The sequence below is a fragment of the Hordeum vulgare genome, chromosome 2H (assembly GCF_904849725.1).
Source record: "Hordeum vulgare subsp. vulgare chromosome 2H, MorexV3_pseudomolecules_assembly, whole genome shotgun sequence".
In the NCBI taxonomy this organism is placed as follows: Eukaryota; Viridiplantae; Streptophyta; class Magnoliopsida; order Poales; family Poaceae; genus Hordeum; species Hordeum vulgare.
This window is the reverse complement of record NC_058519.1, coordinates 134796438-134820569: the sequence shown is the minus strand read 5'-3', so window position 1 is coordinate 134820569 and position 24132 is coordinate 134796438. Positions and strand designations below refer to the sequence as shown.

The 24132-nt window shown below is 44.9% G+C and overlaps 1 protein-coding gene across 1 annotated transcript; it reads left to right on the top strand.

Moving 5' to 3' along the window:
* Positions 1-2306: 2306 nt before the first annotated feature.
* LOC123429788 (cytochrome b561 and DOMON domain-containing protein At4g12980-like) lies at positions 2307-3949 on the top strand. Its single transcript, XM_045113781.1, has 3 exons — positions 2307-3079; positions 3170-3427; positions 3572-3949. The coding sequence occupies exons 1-3, from the start codon at positions 2414-2416 to the stop codon at positions 3818-3820; spliced, it is 1173 nt and encodes a 390-aa protein (XP_044969716.1). The 5' UTR covers positions 2307-2413; the 3' UTR covers positions 3821-3949.
* The last annotated feature ends 20183 nt before the right edge of the window (positions 3950-24132 follow it).

Genomic DNA, 24132 nt, shown 5'->3' with positions numbered 1-24132 from the left:
CTTGGATCGATGGATAACAAGGGACGAAGGAGACGATACTTATCCAGGTTTGGACCCTCTTGATAGAGGTAAAACCCTATGTTCTACTCTTGTCGTATTCCTGAGGTAGTACAAAGTACAGAATTGATCTAGCTCGAGATCGGATGTTGTGGTCTAAAACCCTAATCATAATGAGCTCAGTTCTCCTATGAACTACAGCCTCGTGGTTTGTATAGATACCACGGGTGCTACGGTTTACACGATGACGGTTACATCAAGGAAAGGAATATGTGAATCCTGACGTTGCCTTGGATTGCACGCCAAGTATTCGGAAGAGTCCATCTTGATTTTAGTATCTTCAATGATGATCGAACGACCGAGGAGTCCGGCACACAAGAACGGATAAGGTGGCCCTAGGACCCCCTTCATCCCGGACTCCCTTAGGAGAAGGCTTATGACAATAGAAGAGAGAGGACGACGGTGCGGCAATGACATGGGAGCCGCAGATAGTGAGTGAGAGAGACAGTGGACAGGAGGGTGAGTAACGCGCGGGTGAGGGGGGGGGGTAAGAGGATAAGGATAAAATAGCAGTAACGCGGGTCCGCGAACCGCGCTATTGCTGTATAGTTAGCAGTAGCGCGTCAGTCTAAGGCGTGCTGCTACTATGCATAGCCTGATGGGTATGGTGTGACCATCTTAGCACTAGCGCGGTTCACTTCCCGCGCGTTACTGATAAAATTGTATCCATAACGCGTGTTTGTTGCCCGTACTACTCTAAGTTGCAGTAGCGTGTCTCCCTCATCCGTGCTATTATTAGTTCTCTATCTATAGGCCTTTTCTTAGTATAATGGTCATCACATACGACACGACAGCAGACGGTTAGAGCAACTCTAGCAGACCCCGCAAAACACGCAGACCCGTAAAAATTCCGACGAATATGCGGACTTGGTCCAATTTTTGGCCAGAACAGAGCCCGCATACTTGTCCGGCCCGTAAAAAAATTTGCCGCGGCCCGCAAACAGCACGCCCCGACCGCTATATATACGGTTACGTGGCTCGTTTGCGGGTCGAAACCCTATCACCCGCCGCCGCCGAGCCCCCGCGATTCCCCACCCCCTTCTCCATATTTCTCGCCGCCGGCGACCACCTCCCCTGCCTCCAGCCGCCATGTGGGGCCGCATGTGGAGCTCCAGACATGGCTCCGGCAGCAGATCCGGCGGCGGAAGTGACCCGGAGCGCGAGCGGCGCGTCCGCTCGGACTCCGCGAGGAAGCGCGGGGCCCGGAGGTGGACCAACCGCGGCATGTCGCCGCCGGCGAGCTTCCGGCGGAGCGAGACGGAGGAGTACGATCGACGGCGCGCATCCTTCTCCTCCGCGAGATGTTCGTACGCCGGGAGCTCCTCCTCCTCCGGCGCGGGCCTTCTCCCCGCGAAGAGGGAGTGGTCAGAGGACGAGGAGGAGCCGGAGGAGCCGGACGAGTTCGACTTCGTCCCCGTTAAGGAGGAGCCCGAGGAGCCTGCTTAGCTCGGCCGTCGCGGAGTCGTCGGGTCGGAAGACTACGTCGCCGACGTCGACGCCGTTGCGTCCGCCTTCGTCGAGCGGAGCGTGCGCGAGGAGGCGGAGCGCCGACGTCACGCCGAGGAGCTCGAAGACCTCGAGTGGCGGCAGGCGGTCGCCGCCAACCTCGCCGCCAAGGAAAAGTACGAGGAGTGGCGCCGCAATCGCGAGGAGCAGACGGCGAAGTACATCGACCTCTGCAGTTCCGACGAGGAGGATTGAGCGTCCTTCTCCTCCACGGCGTCGTCCATTTGCCGCGATCTCGCCGCCGTCAGATCCGACCCCCTCTAGTACTAGTATTAACGTAGTATGTAGTATGAACTATGTTTGTAGTGTGTTGATCATGATTTATGTTCTTTCGCGAAAGTGTTTTTTTTTAATTATGTAGTTTTAGATATGGTTTCTGTTCGACCGCGCTAGTTTTCGACCCGCAAACGCGATCTTCATGAGACTGCAAACACGTTTTGCGGGTAAGTTTTTGCGGGATCTGCTAGAGTTTGTCTTAGGCCATCGATGGCTTGGTGGTTCAAACGAAGAAGAAGACGGACGGAGGTTGAAGACGTGCATCTGCCCATCTGTTTCCATCGGACGGCTGAAAACCGATCACCCCAATTCAATTATCATTCGATTGGTTTCTCATTCTAGCCGGTACCATTCGTGCATGTCGGATAGCGCGTCCAAACCGCTCGCCACGTCCCTCGCATGAACAAAGCATTTCTCTCTCGTATATTAGTATTTTTTTGTGGTATGCGGGGAAGCATTTCTATCTCGTTGACCTTCACAGCAGCATCTCACTTCGTCTCCACCATGTAGCTCGCACTATGCAGGCCGTACCATTCTTTTTTCCATTTCGTCTTGAGTTTGCTCCACCCGCGAGATGGGAAGCCGGGCGAGTCGCCGGATCCGGCTCCTCCTTTCCTCCATAGTCGTCGCCGCCTCACTGTCACCACCCACCGCAGCCCAGACGGCCAGCTGCGCCGACCACACGTTCTCCGGCGGCCGCCTCTACACGGCATGCAGCCAGCTCGAGGAGCTGGACGCCAGCGTCCACTGGACATACCATGCGTCCAACGGCACGGCGGACGTCGCGTTCCGCGTGCCGGGGGGCTCGGCGGGGTGGGCGGCGTGGGCCATCAACCCGTCCGCGGTCGGCATGCTCGGCGCCAACACGGTGTTCGCCTACCACGACCCGGCGACCGGCGTGGTGGCGGTCGCGACGGCGGTCGTCGACAGCTACGCCCCCGCGTTCGTGGACGGGGACCTCGCCTTCGCCGTGCACAGGCGCGGCGCGGAGTACACCGACGGCGTGTACGCCATCCACGCCACGGTCGCGCTGCCGGGAAACAGCACCAGGCAGAACATCGTCTGGCAGGCCGGCACGTCGTCCCCGGACGGCCTGCCGGAAAGCCACCAGGCGTTCGGTGACAATGTCATGTCGTCCCGGAGCTGGGACTTCAGGTCGGCCGAGGCGACGGTCGTCGTCGACGACGTCCCTGCCGCGCCAAGGGACACCGTCTACAGCGCGCTGCTACGCCCCAAGAATGTACGTACGTACGACTGTTTGGATCACCTTTTTCTTGAAATTTTCACCTGGGAAAGCTTAGCTGCTGGTTTGTGAATGCCGTGCGTGCAGATCCATGGCGTGCTGAATGCTGTGAGCTGGGGCGTGCTGCTCCCTCTCGGCGTCATGCTGGCGAGGTACATGAGGGTGTTCCCATCGCTTGATCCGGCATGGTTCTACCTCCACGTCGCCTGCCAATGCAGCGGCTACGTGATCGGGGCGGCCGGTTGGGTCTTCGGCCTCACGCTCGGTAGCCCGACGAAAGGAGCCCTGCAGCACCATGGCCACCGCAACATCGGCACCGTGCTTTTCGTCCTATCGACACTTCAGGTCAGTGCTCTACAATCTGTTCAGTTCGGTTCCACTCTTTACATTACTGATGACATTTGTCGATGAACAATCTTTGCATGCTTCTAATTGCTTCGGCCAACAAATTCACTGCTGCTTTCTGCTGAAACGAATTGGATCGATCAGGTTTCTGCCTTGCTGATCCGCCCTAAGAAGACCGTCAAGGTTCGCTTTTACTGGAACCTGTACCACTGGTCCGTCGGCTACACGGTGGTCGTTCTGAGCGTCGTCAATGTTTTCAAGGGCATCGGCATCCTACAACCTGACCAGAAGTACAAGCACGCCTACCTTGGTACCGTCCTGCTGCTCGCTGTGGTGGCCTTCGTCTTGGAGCTTGTGACGCTGACGGTCAGGTTCAAGAAGGGCCGGCGGTAAAAATTCCTTTTGTGGTGCTTAGACTAAGAGGGTGCTTGATACGTTTTAGTCTCATGACTAAAAGTAGTGAGACTAAAACTTGCTAGCCTCACCCATGCTTGGATCCAAGTACTAAAGAGACTAAAATCAAGTTAATGAGCATTTACTATCCTCCAAACTGTCCAATCCAGAACTTGCATGAAGAGTTAAATGAGGAGAGAGAGGACTAATACACATTTTAGTAGGGGTATCCCTGACTAAAAGATTTTAGCCTCAAGACTAGTTTTAGTCTCTCTTTAGTCACGGGTGCTTGAAACTTTAGCCTCTTAAAGAGACTAGTTTTAGTCAGACTAGTTTTAGTCTTTGGATTCAAGCACCCTCTAAGACTACCTAGTCTTCTCTGCGTGGACATTTAATGCACCGCAACCGATCGTGGCTCGGCAAAACAGTATTTTGAGGGTATATATATGTAAAACCGGGGAAGATGAAACGGTAGATGCTTTTTGTACAACTAGCGTTGGTTGACGTTATCTACGGTAATGAGCATAGCATAACTAAGGCCCGTTTAATAGCTCAATTTCTTGTACTCCCGTTTCTAAATATAAATCTTTTTAAAGATTTTACTAGTAGACTACATACAGATGTATTCCCTTCGTTTCAAAATATAAAACCTTTTAGAGATTCCACTAGAAGACTACATACGGAGCAAAATGAGTGAATCTATACTTTAAAATATGTCTATATACATCCGTATGTAGTTCATAGTGCAGTCTCTAAAAGATCTTATATTTAGGAACGGAGGAAGTATATAGATATATTTTAAAGTGTAAATTCAATCATTTTGCTCCGTATGTAGATCCATAGTAAATCGTTTAAGAGACTTATATTTAAGAACGAAGAAAGTAAGTATTATACGAATAGTACAGTTTTTAAAAATACTATGGTTTTAATTACCGTGAGCTGCTTGGCAAGCACAAAAAGTTATGCTCCCTCCGTCTGGAAATATTTTTCCTAAAAATGAATAAAATGAATGTATGTATAACTAAAATAAGTCTAGATACATTCAATTATAGGACAAGTATTTCCGGACGGAGGGAGTAGTAATTGTACTGTAGTATTATTATCAAAACTGTGGTATTTTTTCTGGATTAAAAAAAGAACCTCAAACCTCTATTTCAAAACAGAGCACACCAATAAAACGAGACTATTCATTATCGTCGGCGCTGCCCTGACGAACGTCAAGGGAAGGCCATGGGAAGAAAAATGATGCCCTTCCTACTCACACTTGCCCTCCTCCTCTCATCGTACGCGTTGTGCATGAGTGCATCAAGTCGGCCCCTGGCCACCTCATTTCTCATGCCATGATGGCGCACGCTGCTGGCTGCAATGCTACTCCCTCCGTCAGATTAACTCCCAACGCACTGTTGACTAACCTTACGCAGGCCGCTGTGTGCGATTGACACACTGTACGGTGTGCCGCACTGCCATGTGGCGGTGTTGCTCGCCATTGCTTGCCATGCATGCGATGTTCCCAAACGCCGTCTCATGCCTCAGTGCGTCGCCCTCGCCGCTGTTGGCCGAGCCGCAGCCAAGCCAGAGCGATACCGCGTGCTTCCATGCCACGCCGTTGTGCTCCCGCCGCCGCTGATGCATATAACGCTTGTGGTACGCCCTCCGGGAAAGAAGAAGAATAAACTCACATTTAAATGGGAGGGTCCCTTCATAATTAATGAAGTATTTGCAGGAGGAGCGTATAGTATCTCTGCAACCCGTGAGATAATCGCCTTGAACCAAATCGAGACACAGTTAGTATTCGGCGCTTCTATAGTTAGTGTGGTGTCGTCAAACTCAACTAGTTTTTCTTTTCTTTTTTCCATTCTTTTTTTTTGTATCTTTTTTACTTTCAAGATTGATTAGCATATCCCAGGCTATGTTCGGCTAGACGGAACTATGTTGGTGAAAATGTACTTTTCAGTAATACGTAAGGCTTCTTAGTAAAATCTAATCACGGTACATTTATGCATTTATTTTTTCCTTTCTGATTTATACGTCCTTCCTATATTGTTTTAAAGAGACTATATGCATTGATTTTACTTCAGATTTTGCCAAGCTGGGTCGCCTTGCTCTTGTGTTTATCCTCAATGTTCCCGATTGTTCGTCTAGAGAGTAAAGGGAGCACGTGTGTGATTGTTGCGACCGGGTCATCCAAATACGTACCTTAGACGGGTGAAGCCAAAAGCTAGGGTTCCTAAGAAAATAATCGATCAGGCACAAATGACGCAAAAATAAGTAGGCGATCATCACCGAAAACAGGGGTTATTCTTCACAAAGTTACCATCATCCGCATAGTGTGGATGTTTGGTTATTATGTCTACGTTAGTGTAGCAACCCGAAGAAAGGAACCCATAGAGGGACTATTTTCTTTGAAAGATGTTTCTTACGTTATACAAGTAATATAACATAACTCCACGATCAAATTCTGTCTGTTAGCACCATATGACCGGATTGCCTGGTTCTCCAAACTGTCTCTCTGTTACCACATGTTACATAGTACATACCACTACCTGACTATTGTCAAGGGAAGTAGAAGTCGATGGCCAGTTAAGACAGTGCTTACAAATGGGGTGGGGAGGGGAGAAATATGTGATCTAAAGTACATAGTTACATAAAATCACACATCTTGCCGCTGATCCAGATTATCTATAATCGCGTCCAGACGACAATATTGTTCCAAGAGACGCGTGACAGGTATCAGTTGATCATACACTAAGTGGAGAGGCGCCTCCTGACCATCTGGCCCAACCGGCCCAACTGGAGACAATTGCTCTAGGTCAAGTTTGGTGAACCTGGTCTACACCATTGCCCACGCCTCTCGTGCACCTTCTTGGCAGGCTGACGTTTTCCATAATTCGAACGGTGTCGATCCCCTTTAAAACGATCTACCAGTTCAGCCATCCCTTTCGGGGGCTTCTTGGCCGGCCATAGTGCCTTGATCATGCTCTTCATCACCTTTCGCCCTCACTCATGCACGATGGATAATTCCTTTAGAAGGTTACCCCCAAACGAGTTGGCTTCCTCTTCATGAGGCACAATTAGGAGAGCTGCAAAGAAAAATGGTATATTTGTCAGTTCGAGATTGTATGTATACAAAACTACAAGTTTAGAGTTATACTTACCGAACATGACACCCTTCAATTTCTAGTTCTCTTCAGTGACGTGTGCTAGTTGAGTCTTTAAACTATCAATTTTACTGGCATGTTGTTAGTTTTCTGCGTGAAGTATTTTCTTTTCATCAATACTCCGGAATAATAACCGAAAGTTGGCATCGTGCTGCGATTCAGCATATCTTTGTGATTCTTTTGCCGCGTCCATATCTTTTTACAACCAACCTATTGACTTGGCTGCTATAAAGTAAACTTTCATGACGAAATGTAAAATTATAATTGTGAACCTTTTGAAGCAATTCCTTACCTTGTGCTTCCCTTGTGAATTTCTTCACTTCCTCCAATTCGGCCTTCACAACCTCTAGGTGTGTTTGGTGGATTTCAAGGTCTTCAGACAACTTTTTGTTTTCATTTCTCACGACCCGTAAAACATGGAAACAACGTTGTTTAGACCCGTAACTCGGCCGTCCCGACCAACTTAAGGCTCGGAGGCTACTAGATTGGGAATTGTGTGCGGTTGTCAAAATCAAGCACATACATTAAGACTAGTTGACATGCGTTGGTGACTTCCTCAAGTCCTGCTCAAGCAGCTCTCAGGTGTGCATCCCCCGAACTCAAAGCGTTAAACTCATGTTCGGAAAACTCAGGGTGGTGTAGTGGCTCTATCTAGCGATGATGATTCATCACGCTTTCAACTTCGGAATTAGTAACCGATACCTCCTCAGGATCCTCTGGAAGTTGGTTTGCAACAGGAACCTCTGCATTACCTCCCGCTATTGCGGGATGTGTTGGCTTGGGATCACTACCCTGAACCTTCTCGACGTCTTCGGACGGAGGTGGTTGTGTTCGGTTCCTATAGAATTTGGCAACAGGTGTAAATACCCACCAGTGGTCGTAAACACTACCTAAATCATGAGTGTAAATTCATTACCTCTTGGCAGGGTGTGCGTTCGAAGTAGTCCCTATGGATGCTCGACATTTAGAGGCCTGACCATTGTTGGGCATGGGTTCGGCAGGTGTCATACTAGAAGTTGTTCGCCACATGGAGCGACGACCTCTTTTGAAGTGGGAATTGATACTACAAAGGATGGGCGCCCTTTTCGGGAAGAAGCCTTCTTTTTACCCCCAGTTGAGGAATTAGCTATCCTATGGTAGTCGGTTATAAGAGCAACGTGAGAGCCATCAATGCTCACTTGGAAAAAGACCTCGTCCTCAAATATGGTCGATGTATTGGGGTCGTCATGAAACCCCGAATCGTCACACCGAGGATAATTCTCCGGCTGGGGAGGGGTGCAGTTAACTTTCTCTATCCAGTACCTCAATTCGTATTTGAAAAGTTCCAAGGGTTCAATCAACCAAAAATTATACCTACTAATAAAATAAATAGGTATTTTTGGTCCTTCATGGTGTTTTGCAGAGCATCCCTTGAGGTTCGTGATAATAAACCCGCGGTACCGGTTTAAGTTGGAAAAAACGATTCGTTCGCATTTTACAGAAAAAACCTTGATTTTTTCAATAATCAATCCAGGGACCTTTATTAGTAAGTGATAGAATAAAAGGGCCAAGTGGGTCTCGAACTCACGAGCACACACAAACCCCAAGCAAACAAACCACGTGAGCCCGCTGCACTTTCTGTTTGAACAAATAGAATTTATTTCATTTAAATTATAGCCATTCGTCCACTCTAAAGCAAGTCTTCAAGTCTTCAAATTGGGCCTATAGGATCCGCTTGGAATTGTTATTGATCCTTATATGTCGGTATTATGAAAAAATATATTCGAAAGTGCACGAGCAATCGCACACACGCACATCACCTTCTTCTTCCTCTAAAGGTGCACAAACTTCTATTGAATAAAGGCACACAGTAAAGTCAAACTCAAGCTCATGTACACCATAGTAACGTGAGTAGCCAAGCAGTATATTATGGAGAATTACAAGTTGCATCTTATTTACACACTATACCACAGACCGAGTTATATATGAGTTTGATTTGCATCCAACGTCATTTATTTCCAACAAATATTCACGCTGGTAATTGTTTACTAAGCGTATATTTTTTGGTCTTTGTACGCTTTTTGGTTTTGGTTGCATGCTTTCTGTTTGTCAGGTCTTTCGTAGCATGACAGAGATAGATACACGTCTCTACTTTTTGTGTTTGGACTACCTGATATCCTTCTACAAACACGAATCAAATATTAAGATCGGAGCTCTAGGATGCTGCCTATGCTTTCTTTGTATATACGTACACACAGTGTGAATGCATCGGCATAGTATGTTTGTCAAAACATTGACTCGACCTGGCCGTGCAAACGGTGGTAACTCGTAGAAAAATTTCAAGATGTGGTTGTCGCCGGGCGGGCCGACGCTGAACGACGGCTTGCTCATCGGTGATATCCTCATGCTACTACCAGCACTGTCGTTGAGCAACGCTTATATCCATGGCGCATGGGCTACCTTGCGAGGGAGCGTGAGCAACCTCACGAGGGAGAAGCTATCCGGAAAGCCGTGATGCTACCCCCACAACAACATGTGATCCGGGCTTCAAGCAATGTCCACACATGAGGTCTTGATCCGCATCACAACGGCCACGGACAAGTGAACAACAACCACAGCTCCAGTGATGACATCGACACTAGAATGTGCTTCTCCTTGTTGTACAACTCTGTGAAGCCCCAAAAAGAGCTGCGAGGAGCATGCCAAAAGCTTCCTCTCCTTAGAGAAAATAAAGCAAGTTCTCTCACAAAATAGTACTACATTACTGTGTTCTTTCAGCTTTTCATTCTGGTAATCCAATTCATAGTTTGACAATTTTGCTTTCTTCATAGTTAACTAGCAAGGACATTGCCATCTATGAATACAAGAATGAAACAAATTGGTGCACAATGCTACTGTAATTTTGTAGTAGCTACATGCTAGGTCATGCTACTACCGCTGATGTATATATGTGATATACATATAAATGGCATGCTACCGTCCTGATGTATATATCTAGATGTGTTAATGTGTATGCAGTAGCATGAATGTGTTAAAAACCAGAAAACCTCTTAAATAGCTGGATGTGCATATATGTAGATGTGTTAAAATTTCAATGTTTTTCATTCTTTGTCCATCGTCATCGTCATGATAGTCTTTTAATCCTGCATCTACCGTTGTAACACACAGGAAGTTTTCCTAGTTACTAGAAAAGAAAATCCGAGTTATGAAAATAGAGGTTATCCTCACCCATTCGATGGGGTTATGATTTCAGTAGCCTTCTTGGTGCTCATACTTATGAAGTCTTCCTTCTCTCCTTTGAAGAGGTCGGCTAATATAGCAGTCGTCGCTGCCTGGTTGACACGAACTTCCCATTTGTATCGTGTGGCATCACTTGAGCCATTATAATGCCACACGGGATGTGATCTTTGTTGAAGAAGCTATACACATCGGTTTATGGCCGTGGCCATCACATCAATAATGGTCAGCTTGAAGTGTGCCAACAGTCTCACCTTGGCAACCAACTGTCTCACTTCCGAACTATCCTCTTGGGAAGGACTCTTCGGGCGTCAGTTGAAATGCTTCTTTATCCGAATGGTTGAGAATTCGGGTAGATGCCTCTGATCAGGATCAAATAGAGGAACATCCTTGATATAGAACCATTCGGAGGTCCACTCTTTGGAGGCTTCCTTCGGGATCCATACCGTATATCCCATCCCAGCTATGTGCCTCACTTCGGCTCCGCCTACTTCACAAATTGTCCCTTCTGGAGTTCGGGGGACAAGCCAGAAAAATTTCGTCCACAGATCAAAATGGGCTTCACAGCCCACACACATCTCGCAAAGGGCGACAAAACCCAATATGTGAAGAATGGATCTAGGGGTGAGGTGGTGGAGGTTAATCTCATAAAATTCTAATAAACCTCTTAAGAAAGGGTGAACGGGGATGTCCAAGGGTTTTAAGAGGAAGGGAATGAAACATATCCTCTGTTCCTTGTGGGGAGATAGGAATTTCTATGCAAAGGTTTCACTATTTGCAGAAGTTAATCCGCAACGGAAAGGTGCCCGATCTGAGGATGGGAGGTACCCTTGCACCTCGAGTTCACGCAAGCGAAGACGAGAGACAGAACAACTTGCCCAATCCCCTGGGAGAGGACCATGAGGACATGAGGAGGAGCTTGGAGCACTCGCCATGTCTCTGGGATTTCTGGTGTTCTTCTGGACGACTAGGGAGACATGGTGTGTTGCTCGAAGCACGCTCGGCTTCCCCATTACGCGTGAAGGGATTTTGTGAAAAGATTATTGGAACCACCTATGTCTTATTAGAGCACGGGAATCAAGGGGTGTGATTAACTGAAAGTGCATTATATCGACTAGAGGGGGTGAATAGCGATTTTTTGAATTAGTCACTAAGGAATTCACCTGTGAGTAAATTGCTAAGTAGCGAACAACTTGCAGCGGAATAAGTACTCGGATGTAAGTGTAACATGGCAAAAGCATGGTCATCATGAAGGAATGGAACAAACACTTAGCGCGAGTAGCGTGACCAGGATAAGCAGGTGAAGAACAAGTGGCGTGCAGAATTTGAGATGAGGAAATTGAGAAAGTCTTCAGTCAAATTCTTCAAACAGTAATGATCAATTTCATCAACACATAAATGAGGAAATTGAACCAGGTACTCGGTGAAGACAATGATGGGATGACCCAGTTCCAACTGTTGTGACACTCGTACGTCTCGTTTGGAGAAGCTTGGTATTTAAACCAATGGACACACAATCCCAGGTCACTTAGTATTTACCATATTCTCCTTGAGCTAAGGACACATAGTCCTCACCCAACACTCGTGGTAAGTCTTCACGACAGACTTCCAAACCCTCACAAACTTGGTCACCCTACAATCCACAATTTACTGCTAGATGCTCCTAGCCAGTGAAGTTTAACCATGTGGAAGATGCACATTCCTCAAAGGTAACAAGCATCAGTTCCACACAACAACAATCTCTTCAGTGATGCTCAATCACTTTGGGTTTTTGGGTTTTGGTTTGGGTGTTTGGGTTTTCCTCATTGATGATTTTCTCTCAAAGTCTTCAAAGGATGGGATGCTCTCAGATGACAAGTGTCAAGTTCTCTCTCAGAGCAGCTAACTAGCTAGTGGTTATGAGCAACGGATAGTCGGGGAGCAATCCCGACATGATTTGACATAAATGCCCCAATGATATGGCCATTATGTGGATAAGGTTTGGGGACAGCTGGTGCGCAGCGCAACAACGGCCGGAAGTTTCAAGGTGTGAAAATGCTCATGTCTCTCATGTTCCTCACTTGTAGGCAGTTCACACTGGCAAAATCCTAACTTCTCACTTAGAGAAATTTCCTCACACACGAGAAGATCTTTGTCTATGTCATTGAAGAAATTGACTAAACTGTAAAAGATTTGCAAAGGCTTCACTCGAAGGATTGGGTATCAATAGGTTTTAAGATGAGCATCACTTGGAAACTTTTCCTTAGTTTTACCTAAACCCCTTTAACAGTATGGTGTTCCTGTGACTCAAAAGAAAGGAAATGAAACTACGAAAACAAAAGTCTTCACGCTTCAAAGTCCTCGCTTCAATATATTCAAGGACACACCAATTTCCTCACTTTTAAAATCTTCATGAAAGTATCAGTGTCTTCAGTTGAAGACATTCATTTTTAGGGGTCGATATTCTTCGAATAAATCAAACTCCTAAGTGATTTATAGAGCATATGTCTTCAATACACCAAAATCACTAAGAGGCACAGATGCACTTACAATCTCCCCCTTTTTGGTGATTGATGACAAATATTTTAAGTTTTCAATGGTGATAAATTTATGAAGTGCAAGTACAGGGTTTGAGTAATTTGATTGCAAGATATAGAGAAACTCCCCCTAAAGATGTGCATATTTGAAGAATTTTCTTTGGACTGCAAATGCACATTGTGAATTTATACCATGGAGATCTCCCTTGTATCTTGTAATCCATACACACATTTAACCTATATCATGATTAAATCGAAATGCATGATGGAAAGTGGTGTCTCACAAATTTCAGCATGCATGCATTAATCAATGCGAGGAATAAACATGCGAAGATAACAGTTCAAAAGTGTCACACCACCACCGGACATAAGTTTACAACTCATACAGCCAAGCACTTCAGAAGAATGGGAGTTACAACTTAACAAAAATATAGCCCAAATAGATAGACCCGCTTGAAGACTAACTTAGGGACAAAATTGAGGAGTAACGCCCGTGAAGAATTTCAACTTGTTGGTGGTGGAGGAGTGTTAGCGTGGTCGGGGTCATTTGTCAATGAAGAGCCGAAAACAGCTTCGTCAAGATCCTCGGTTTGATCCGTTGAGCGTGATGAAGAAAATGAACTAGACACCAGTAGAGGAACTTGCACCTTCTTGAATTTCTTCTTGGGCGGCCACGACCAATCGAAGTCCTACTGAAATTCCATCTCCTTAAGTTTTTCGGGAGTCTTGAGATGAGACAGAATGGACCATGTGCGATCGAAGATTCATGAAGATAATAGTGATTCTTTTGTACAACCAACATTAGGCGTCACAGTTAGGTCACACACAATTGCACCAAACTGATGCTTTACCCACTTGTGATTGCGATCGACCTTCTGATGAAGACTTAGTAGAAGTTCGTTAGTAATCACGCGTGGAGCAGTTTCACGAGGAATTTGAGCTGAGGTTTTTGTAGAAGAGTCTTTTGATGCAATGTCATCATTGGTGGAGTAGGATGCTGCTTTACGAAATTGTCCATCAAGGGGACAAGATCCTTCATCTATAACAATTTTGCCCTTACCTTCAATTTTCTCGAAGGTTTTCTTGAGGATTTCGAGTGGGGGCAGATAACTGAAGTGATTTTGCAAATTATCTTTGTAAGGAATTGAGGATCTAGCCATGATGAATTCATGATCCACGGTGCATAAGGCTTCAGTTCAAAAGGTGTCATTGCAATTGTGGACAAAGTCCTCATGAAGATTTATGGGAATCCCATGAATGATGTTGAATAGCAAATTCTTCATGATTCCCACCACATCTTATTCTTTAGAGTTGTGACCCTTGATAGGACTGAGGGTTTTGGTCAAGATGCGATAGACTATCCTTGGCACATACAAGAGGTCCTTGATGAGGAATGTGGTTCTTGGTGATTTTCTAGGAGCCAAAGGCTTCCTCGGCACTTTGCATCATGTGATTTGGCAGTTCAGGTTCATCATAGATGCATATGGCTCCTTCTAAGGGAATTCCATGTGAGACCACACGAAACAATGTTGTTGCAGGAGCAGTGTAGTGTGTGTCTTTGGTCAGCCAGTCAAGAACCCATGTGTTTATATCTTGTTCCTCACCAGACAGATGCAAGTTGCATAGAATTTAAGAATTAGCTCTTCATTCCAGTCACATATATCCATGCACAATGGCAAGAGGACAAAATCATGAGGAACACTGAGGACTGGAGTGAAACAAGGAATGAATTCCATGTCTGCGTGAGGAATTTTATGGTGCTGGAAGAGTTTGTTCTTTCCAAAGAGCACAACACCATAGAAATTCATTTGCATGGCAGTCGAGAACTGCTTGCGCCTTATCCTCGGAGAGTCATGAGGATTTGCACCCGTGAAGATACGATTTTCATCATAAAAGTTCTCCTTGAGGAATTTTGGTGTATTTGTACCTCTGAATGGCTGAAGTGGCTTGGGTTGAAGATTTTCTTATATCTTCCCATAATTCCTCTGAGCTCTTCTTCAGTTTGAGGAGCTTGAGACACAACAACTGCTAAGTGAGAAGTTTGAAGAAGAGGCTCATCAGCAGTAGCCTCATTATGAGGAGCAGTTTCTTCATCCACAGGTTGTTCATTTTGAGGAATATGCTTAGTACATTCTTTAATGACAGTGTGGATCGCAGTGGGTTGAGGATCAGATGCAGCGATATCTTCAATAATAGTTTGATCCATAGTTTCTTCAGCTGATGCAGCTGGTACTTCCTCCATAATGAACTTCATCGAAGTGTGACGTTCATTAGATCTAGTATGAATTTCCTCTGTGACAGCAGGGGACTGAGGATTTTGAAGAAGTGGTGTGGCTAGTGGCGAATTGGTTGTGATGATTCCCAAAATTCATCCTCGATGACTACTGTGTGATACCGAATATCCACATCTTCTTCCATTTCTTCAACGCCCGGCTCTTCAGCAGAGAACTAAGGCGGGTGTGATGATGCTTCAGGTATTGAAGTGTTCGGGTCCACTTCAATTTCTTCACCGATCGGCTCCGTGGAAGCAGCAAATCGATTTTCTTCAATTTCTTCATCCACTTCAGGCATGACATGTTCTTCACCAAATGGAACCATCTCGTAAGAGGGTACCATACTGATAGGAGTAACATCAATTGGTGCACTTGAGGAACTTGTCAAAGTCCTCAAGCGTTTGGCTTCTAAGGAATCTGTGCTAGTTGACGCTTTCTGCTTCTTAGCGGCTTCCTTTTCAGCAACCTTGACTTTCTTCACTTCTGATGGAGAAGGAAGTCTCAAGTTCTTCACTCTTGAAGATTTGTGGTTGGTGCAGATTCTTCTGGCATGGCTGATACAGTCGTCGTGGGTGGAACATTTTCTTTAGGCACAACAGTTTCTTTAGCTTGCCTCGCAGGTTCTTCACGTGCAATTTATTCATGCACTTGATTTTCTTCAGCAGCCTGAGAGGAGGAGCTAGCCTGCGGATATTGTGGTTGCATTGGAGCTACAACCTTAGCATTCTAACCTCAGATGGCCTTGGTCACCATGTTGACGAATCTGACCTTTGCACCTTTCCAGTTAGCATGATAGTGAGTGTATTCTTCAGTGAGGTTTTTGATCTTAGTCTGACTGGAAATGAGTTGTTTAGGAAACAAAGGGAGGAGGTGGTTCTGCAGAAACCTTCCCTTGTGAGTCTGTTCCTTTCTGGCCCTCTTGGCCTTCTCAACCTTCCATTTCTCTTGAGAGATAAATGTTGTTAGCACATGGTTGGTCAAGGTGGGAGCTGCAAATCATCAATCGAAGTTTGAGGATTTTGATACTAGGTGTCGAGGAATTCTAACACCACCGTGGGATCGAATATCAGATGAATGTTTGTGCCTTTGTCCTGAGCAACCCTCTCTTGTTCGCTTCTGATGATTTGAGCAAGTTCTTCATCATCAGCTTCATCATCCTTAGATCCTGAGGGAATATTGAAGACCACCTCGTTAGGGATTGGAATTTTGCCTCGCCCAACAGTCATCTCTGTTTTCATGGTTGCACTTGAAGAAGTGTGTGCAGAGCCAAATGCAGATAGTCTTGAGGGAATTGCAGTTCCCATTATTTGATGACTTGTGTCCAGTTGCACTCGCGCTCAGGACTTTGCGGCAGTCGCAGAAGAAGGTGCAACCATAGTTGGAGATGGTTGAGGATTTTTGCTGTGAGGATTTTGAAGTAGAAGATTTTGTCTTCACAACCGATTTCTTCACGAGAGCTAACTTTGGAGCAGTTTCAGTGCGAGGAGATTTAGCGACAGAGGAAGTGGCATCAACATCTGCAGCAGTAGTCTCGAGGTTGAAATTCTTCACTACATCTTTTGCACTCTTCTAATACTTTGCTTCATGCTTTTCCCATTCTTCTCGAAATTCCTTACCACTAAGGATGCTAGTGGGATCAACAATTTGTGCTTCAAAAAGTGGAGGTCTTCGGCATGGGGGATTCAATGCGAATTTCTTCATATATTTTGGAGTCACATATGTGTACTCCTTCCATTCTCTAGCCCATCTCCTCTCAATTTTCTGTATGCATGTTTTGCGCTTTTGTTTGGTTTCCTTGCCACAATTTTCCTCATCAGGTGTGTAATATTCATCATATATGTCCTCAGAGATTTCAAATGCAGTGTTAGACTCAGGCTTCTTTCCCCCATTCTGCTATCTCTTCCCTTCAGCCATTTTCCTCACTTGAGTAATTTGATCTTTTGATGATTCTAAGGAGGTGTGCAAATTTTCTTCAAGAAATGCTACAAATGAGTTAAGTTGATGAGAACCTAGAGGTTCGTCAGTAGGCATTTTGTACCTGTGAACACAGTATACGTGTGAAGAATTTGAAGAGGTCATATGCGTTCTTAGAAGATTTTCAGAAGTAAATCAAGTTGAGCAATTTGACCAAAGTTGTCATGAAATTTTTTGCCAAGTGTTCTTGACTTAGGTTGCAGAGTTGTGTAGAACCAAAAATTCACACAATTGAGTAATCTTTTGAAGAATAATAAGTCTTAGTGAAATAAATCAAGTGAACTAACCTTAGGAGGTGTTCATATGATGAATGTGTTGAGGAATAAACACTTCTTTGAATATTTTATGGAAACACAAAGATCTACAAGGACAGTAAAATTAGATTTTATTACTCTTGCTGAAGAACACGACGAACACGAAGAAGTGGAGGAGAAGGTCGCCGGTTTAGATCTTGTACACCCTAACTCGGAGGAAGTAGACGGCTTCAACAACGGGGGAGTGAAGATGTCCGCGGGCGGCGTGAGTATGGCGACAAGGAGGTCGAGGCCGTGAATCTCTTCCTATACGATGGTGATGAGTTCAAGCGGCGGCGCCAAATCTGAGCTCGAGCGGTGAAGAATGAGATCGAGAGGAAGAGAGTTACTGAAGGGGGTGAGGGGGTATTTATGGCCCAGGTGAAAACGGCCCGACCCGAAGTTTTCGGACCAAACTGCCCCTGACTGTTCTTCTTCGTGCGACATGTGTAACCCACGTATAAAGAGGTGGAGTTAGTAGGGGATCATGGGTTTTCCTGTTGTAAGAAGTGGGAGTGGTTTGAGAGGCAATGGCTGAAAAAATGATAAGATATTTTAGAGGATTTTGTTTGCAAATTCTTCAACTAACAAGGATTTAGTGAAGACTTTGAACGGGTTTCAAGAAGAACAAATATGAAGAATTTGAGAACAGTCAGGGTTGAGCTTAGCATAGAGGGGGAACGGGTCCGATCACATTCACTTAGAAGAAAAACCAACTTGAAGACTTAGCAATAAGTGAATGATGTTGATGACATTGAAAGCTCAAATATAAACATATATATGTATATAGTCAATGAAGAACACATGTTGAAAAGGTATGAATAATTTGAACTTTTGAAGAATTTGAAACTTGAGGAATTTGAAAATTTGAAGAATTTCAAAAATTCTCAACTTTGAAGAAATTCAACTGTGGTTGGTGGCTTAAACCACCGTATAAGAATGATGATTTCAGACACCGCATAAAATTATTGTACAGTTCTGAGAATTAAATTCCTTATTAATTTCTTCACACTTAGAGGTCTTCATTGGTTGAATAAAAAGTTACTCCGTGTCGTGCACATCTAAGTCATCAATTTTGCATAAGTGTTAGGATGTGTGTCCTTTCAGATAACATTCAAATATTATAAGATATTTCGCTCACACCGCACGTAGCAAATTCTCTTTTCATCCAAGGGCTTAGTGAAGATATCTGCCAGTTGTTCTTCGGTCTTCACATGCTCGAGGAAGATGTTGCCCTTCAGTACATGATCGCGAAGAAAATGATGATGAATCTGGATGTGCTTGGTCTTTGAGTGTTGTACTAGATTGTTTGCAATCTTGATTGTACTCTCCTTGTCGCAGTACAGTGGCACATTCTTCACATTGATGTCGTAGTTCTTGAGTGTTTGCTTCATCCATAGTAGTTGAGCACATAACGAGCCAGTAGCAATATACTCAGCTTTAGTACTGGAAAGTGACACACAATTCTATTTATTTGAGGACCAATGAACTAAGGACCGTCCAAGGAAATGTCATGTGCCTGATGTTAACTTGCGATCCACATGGTCACCAACATAGTCAGAGTTAGAATATCCAACGAGATGAAGTTTTGAGCCCTTGGGGTACCATAATCCAAGCGTTGTGTGTGTGTGCTAGATATCGAAGAATATGCTTCACAACCTTATGGTGTGATTCCTTCGGTGTTGGTTTGAAACGGGCACACATGCAAACACTAAGCATAATATCTGGGCTAGATGCATATAGGTACAATAATGATCCAATCATGGCGCGATATACCTTCTGTTCAAAATCTTTACCATTTTCGTCAGTGCAGAGGTGGCCTTTTATGGGCATTGGAATCTTGACTCCTTTCCAGTCGCGCATGCCGAATTTCTCCAGGACATCCTTGAGGTATTTCTCTTGAGAGATGAATATGACATTGCATTGTTGACGAATTTGAAGTCATAGGATTAATTTCAACTCCCCATAATGGACATTTGATATTTTTCACCCATCCTATAGCCAAATTCGCCACTATAACATTTGTCAGTACAACCAAAGATAATATCGTCTACATATATTTAGCAAACAAATAGTTCATCGTCATAGGATTTTGTGAAAATAGTTGGGCCAAATGAACCGGGTTTGAAGCCTTTCTACATGAGGAATTCCTTCAACGTGTCATACCACACCCGAGGGGCCTGCCCGAGGCCATAGAGAGCATTGTTGAGTGTGAATACTTTGTGAGGATGCTTCGGGTCTTCAAAACCTGGGGGTTGAGCTACATATACTTCTTCCTCCACCTTATCATTAAGGAATGCACTTTTCATATCCATTCGATATAAGGTGATATTGTGATGGTTAGCATAAGCAAGCAATATACGAATAGCTTCAAGTCTAGCACCAAGTGATTTTTTTCATCAAAGTCAATTCCCTCAACCTATGTGTAGCCTTGTGCTACAAGTCGTTCCTTATTCCTCACGAACTGACCATCTTCATCTTGCTTGTTTCGGTAGATCCACTTGGTACCGACGATTTTGTGTTTGCGAGGGTGAGGCTGCTTGACAAGTTCCCACACATTGTTATGCTTGAAATGATGTAGTTCCTCTTGCATTGCTTGAATCCACTAAGGCTACATAATAGCTTCATCAACCTTCGAGGATTCTGTGATAGACACAAAGGAGGAATGCCCACAAAAGTGAGTTAAATGTGAAGCTTTTGAGCGTGTGAGGGGACCTGGTGCATTGATGTCACCGAGGATTTTGTCAATTTGCACTTCATTTGCAACCCTTGGATCCGCAGGTTGATGACATCCTTAGTAGATTTGAACCTAATGGATTCCTCCAGAGGCATTTCATCTAGCACATGAGGCAGGTGCTCTCTTTGCGAGTGATACGTCTCTATCGTATCTATAATTTTTGATTGTTCCATACCAATATTATACAACTTTCACATATTTTTGGCAGCATTTTATATGATTTATTAGACTAACATATTGATCCAGTGCCAAGTGCCAGTTTCTGTTTGTTGCATGTTTTGTTGTCGCAGAATATTCATATGGAACGAAGTCCAAGCACGATAAAAATTTACGGAGAATTATTCTGGAATGTATGTGATTTTTGCGATGTAGATTCAACGTAAGCGAAGGCCCATTGCCTCCACTACCCACCAGGGTGCAGCCATACCCCCTAGAGCACTCTACCCTCTAGTGACCACACCGTGAGTCGGTTGGGGCTATTATTCAGGCGAAATAAGGATAATTTATAGAAAAAAATCATGTCAAAATTTCAGCCCGATCGGAGCTACGAATCTCTAGGAATCTAAGGAACAGTTAAGGGCGAGTAACAAGGAACGTGAAACATAAGAGAACGGAGAGGGAGATCTAATCTCGGAGGGGCTCCCGCCCCTCCGCCTCCATGGATGTGACATCCTCAGCTTTTTGCTATAGTGATCTCTGTAATTAAGCTACAATAATCTTATGCTAATGATGCCACGTGACCATGATTACTGTTGTTAAACTCGCATTGGTTCAAACCCCGTTCAAATTCAAATTTAAAATGAAGTCAAACGAATAAAGTTTTCAAATGTCAAAACAAAAATGCTCAAACTGTGGCAATTATTCTCTCGATATTGTCATGTTGAAAACCACATTTTTATAAAGTGTTTTCGATGCACTATAATAATTAAAACAACAGCAAAACAATTATATAAATGCCTTTTATATTTTATAAAATACCAGACTACGTTTAGTTGGGGTTAAACCTTTTTGTGACATAGACATAATTATTAACACTAAATTAGGGACTAGTTACATATTTTCTAAATCAAAGTTTAAAAAGTAACTAAAACAGAAATTGAAAAGAAATAAAAAACAAAAGAAAATCTCCCCCTCCCCCGGCCCAACTAGGCCAACCGGCCTAGCCGGCCACCCCAACCGGCCCACCGGCCCACCCCACACCCTCGGGTATTTAACCCCATCCCAAACCCTAGCTAACCCTCACCCTCCCTCACTCCCTCCCGCAGCCCCACCTCCACCAGCCCCCACGAGCCCCCTCTCCCTCGCTCAACCTCCCTCTCCCACTCGATCCAGGAGGGATCGAGCTGGGGAGGCCAACCACCCATCGCCACTGCCCACCAGCCCCAGCACCACCCCGGCCCTCCTTCGACCTCGCCTCCGTCGCGCACAACCGCGCCACCGGCCTCCTCTCCGGCCGCCACGACCCGGCCGACCTGCGCCTCCCCACTGCCCCCCTCCTAGCCCCCGACCAACACCACCACCACCGGCCGCCTCGCCACCATGCTTTGTCCTCGTCCCCCCTCGTCGGTCTGCATCGAGCGTCCTCGAGCCGTGTCTTCCTCCACGCGATGGTGAGCTCCGGGCTCCGGCCTCTCTCCTCCTCCCCGTTTTCCCCGCACTCCGGCGAGCCGCTGATCCCGTGCTCGCGTGCGCCCTGGCCACCTCCCTGTTAGACAACGGGGGTAACCCCCCCATGTTTGTGTATGTAAAAAAAGAAAAAAAGGATATATATATATATATATGTATGTATATGTGCAGATGTGTGTATGTGAAATATATGTATACATGCGTATATGAATGTATGAATAAAAATGGCGTGTACAAAATGTGTGTGTGCGTTTAGTATATTTATGTGTTCGCTGTCCCAATAACATGCGGGGCCACGCCCCTAAAACAGAAAATTAAAATAAGTAAAAAACATAAAATAAAATAATAATAATATAGTTTTATAACTATTTAATAATAATAAATTAATTAATTGGATTTATTATTTAGCTAAAATAGTAATTATTGTTTTGAATATTTAGGATTTAATATAATAATAGATGGATAAGTATTTAGTTAATTATAACGTTTAAAGATTAGGCAAGTTAATTAAATAAATTGTTAGCTAAATCTGTTAATTAAGATAAATAAAATATCCTAAAGCACCGTATGAAAGTAGGGTCCCACCCCACTAAGTAACCTGATTAAATATTTATTAAACCCTAAAAATAAAAATGTGCCTATGACACATGGGACCCACTAGTCAGTTTGACCAGTCAACACAACTATTGACGGATGATGTCATGGTGACGTCTTGCTGATGTCACAATTACATTTACTGAATTAAATTAATCTATTTTAATTTCTGAATTTTGAATAAAACTTTATAAATATTCTGAACATGAAAGTTGATCAGTAGAACAAGACGAACCGGGTACGCTATCCGTTCGTGTGTCGCGCGTCCCTAGCATAGCAAACGTGGGAGTTTTCCATCGTTTTTGTCTGACTAGTAGTAGCCATAGACCCGGGAAATATCATATGATATTTTCCCGATCCGTCTATGATGGATGATACTGTGTTAGCTCATGCCTAGCTGTGCATCTTGACATGTCATGCTTAGTGATTGCACCTGTTGGTGTTATTTATTGTTTTTCCCCCCTCTTCTTACCGGTAGACCCCGAGACTGACGCTGCTGCCGGGTATGACTACCCTCCTGACCATCAACCCTTTGTTGTAGAGCAACAAGGCAAGCAAACCCCCTTGATCATTCCTATATCACCTATTCTTTCTCCCTCATGCATTAGAATTTTGCTAGTGTTGCACTTATCTCCTATATCTGATGCATAGCCTAATTTTGATGAACTGCTACATTATTCTACTGTACCTTAAAACTGTTTAGTATAGGTGGAGCAGTCATCCCCTCTGACCCTTAGTACAGTTGCCCCTGCTTTATCATCAAGTCTTGATCCCTGATCGACGAGCCAAGACCCGACACAACACTCACACCCCCCTTAGTTGTACGACGCTGCACAACTACTATCGGGTACCGAGGGCGACACCTCACGAAGTACTCATGATGTTATCTCTGTAGTGTATCTAGTGAGTCATGGTTATCGAGGGTGATTCCTCCTTCACCACTTCCGACGATGACTCTGTCATGCAACCCCTCAAGTGTGAGACCCCCAAGGGTGATTCCTCGAAGTCCACCTTGACGGTTACATCGTTCGAAATCCAACGAGCGTGATGCCTCAGATCCCCCTGATGTTACAACCACACAGTTACTTAACCATGTTACTGGGATCATTGATGAATAATGTTAGGCGGGTGGATTCCTGCGTGGATGTGTCGACTTGTTAATTAAAATGTTAATGGATTTGGGTATTTGATCTAGGTTGGTGAGATACCTTATTCGCACTAACCGTCTACGTGGGAGGAGTTATGGGCTCTCGACGTCGTGGTATCAGCCGAACCTCTTCAGACGTCAGCAATGGAGCGGCGCGCGCGCCAGAGTAGTCTGGATAGGCATCGCGCTTGTAATAAGGGGTGCTAGGACTGACATCGGCCGCCCTCGCATTGTGCAAGAGTGCAAAGGGTGATGGGGCCATGACCCATGCGTGCTTAGGATTTAGACCGACGGGCTGGCCTCTCTGTTGAGTCTAGGTGGGGCTGCAACATGTCCAAGTTCCGAGGCCGGACATGACCGAGGAAAGTGTGTCCGACCAGAGTTTATCGAGCGTGACATGGAATATGTGGTGCACCACTGCATGGAACAACTTATCTATTCGAATAGACGTGTCCACGATTACATGACGACTTGGAGTTGTGCCCCGATCTTATACAACTACAACTGTTACTTAACTAGAATGTTTGCTCCGGGATTGCTTCCTCGCAGGGAGTCGAGGAAGAATCTCTGGGCATGACTTTAATGAATATTCCTGCAACAATATGACTATTATTTGTGTTACCTGTTCTACTCTCGTCTATTGATGCAAGAGCCCTGAAGATGCTAGTCTTTGATAGGACTAGGCCTTCCCTCTCTGTCTCGCATTGCTCGAGTCAGTCCACATATAACCCCTTCCTTTGATATTGATGCATACTTAGCATAGTTCTGATGTCAGTCT

What these genes read in the sequence shown, in the direction of transcription:
- LOC123429788 (XM_045113781.1), top strand. Translation starts at nt 2,414, where the DNA reads ATGGGAAGCCGGGCGAGTCGCCGGATCCGGCTCCTCCTTTCCTCCATA. An exon ending in CGCTGCTACGCCCCAAGAAT is followed by an intron (nt 3,080 to 3,169) that starts GTACGTACGTAC and finishes CCGTGCGTGCAG; the next exon opens with ATCCATGGCGTGCTGAATGC. An exon ending in TCGTCCTATCGACACTTCAG is followed by an intron (nt 3,428 to 3,571) that starts GTCAGTGCTCTA and finishes TGGATCGATCAG; the next exon opens with GTTTCTGCCTTGCTGATCCG.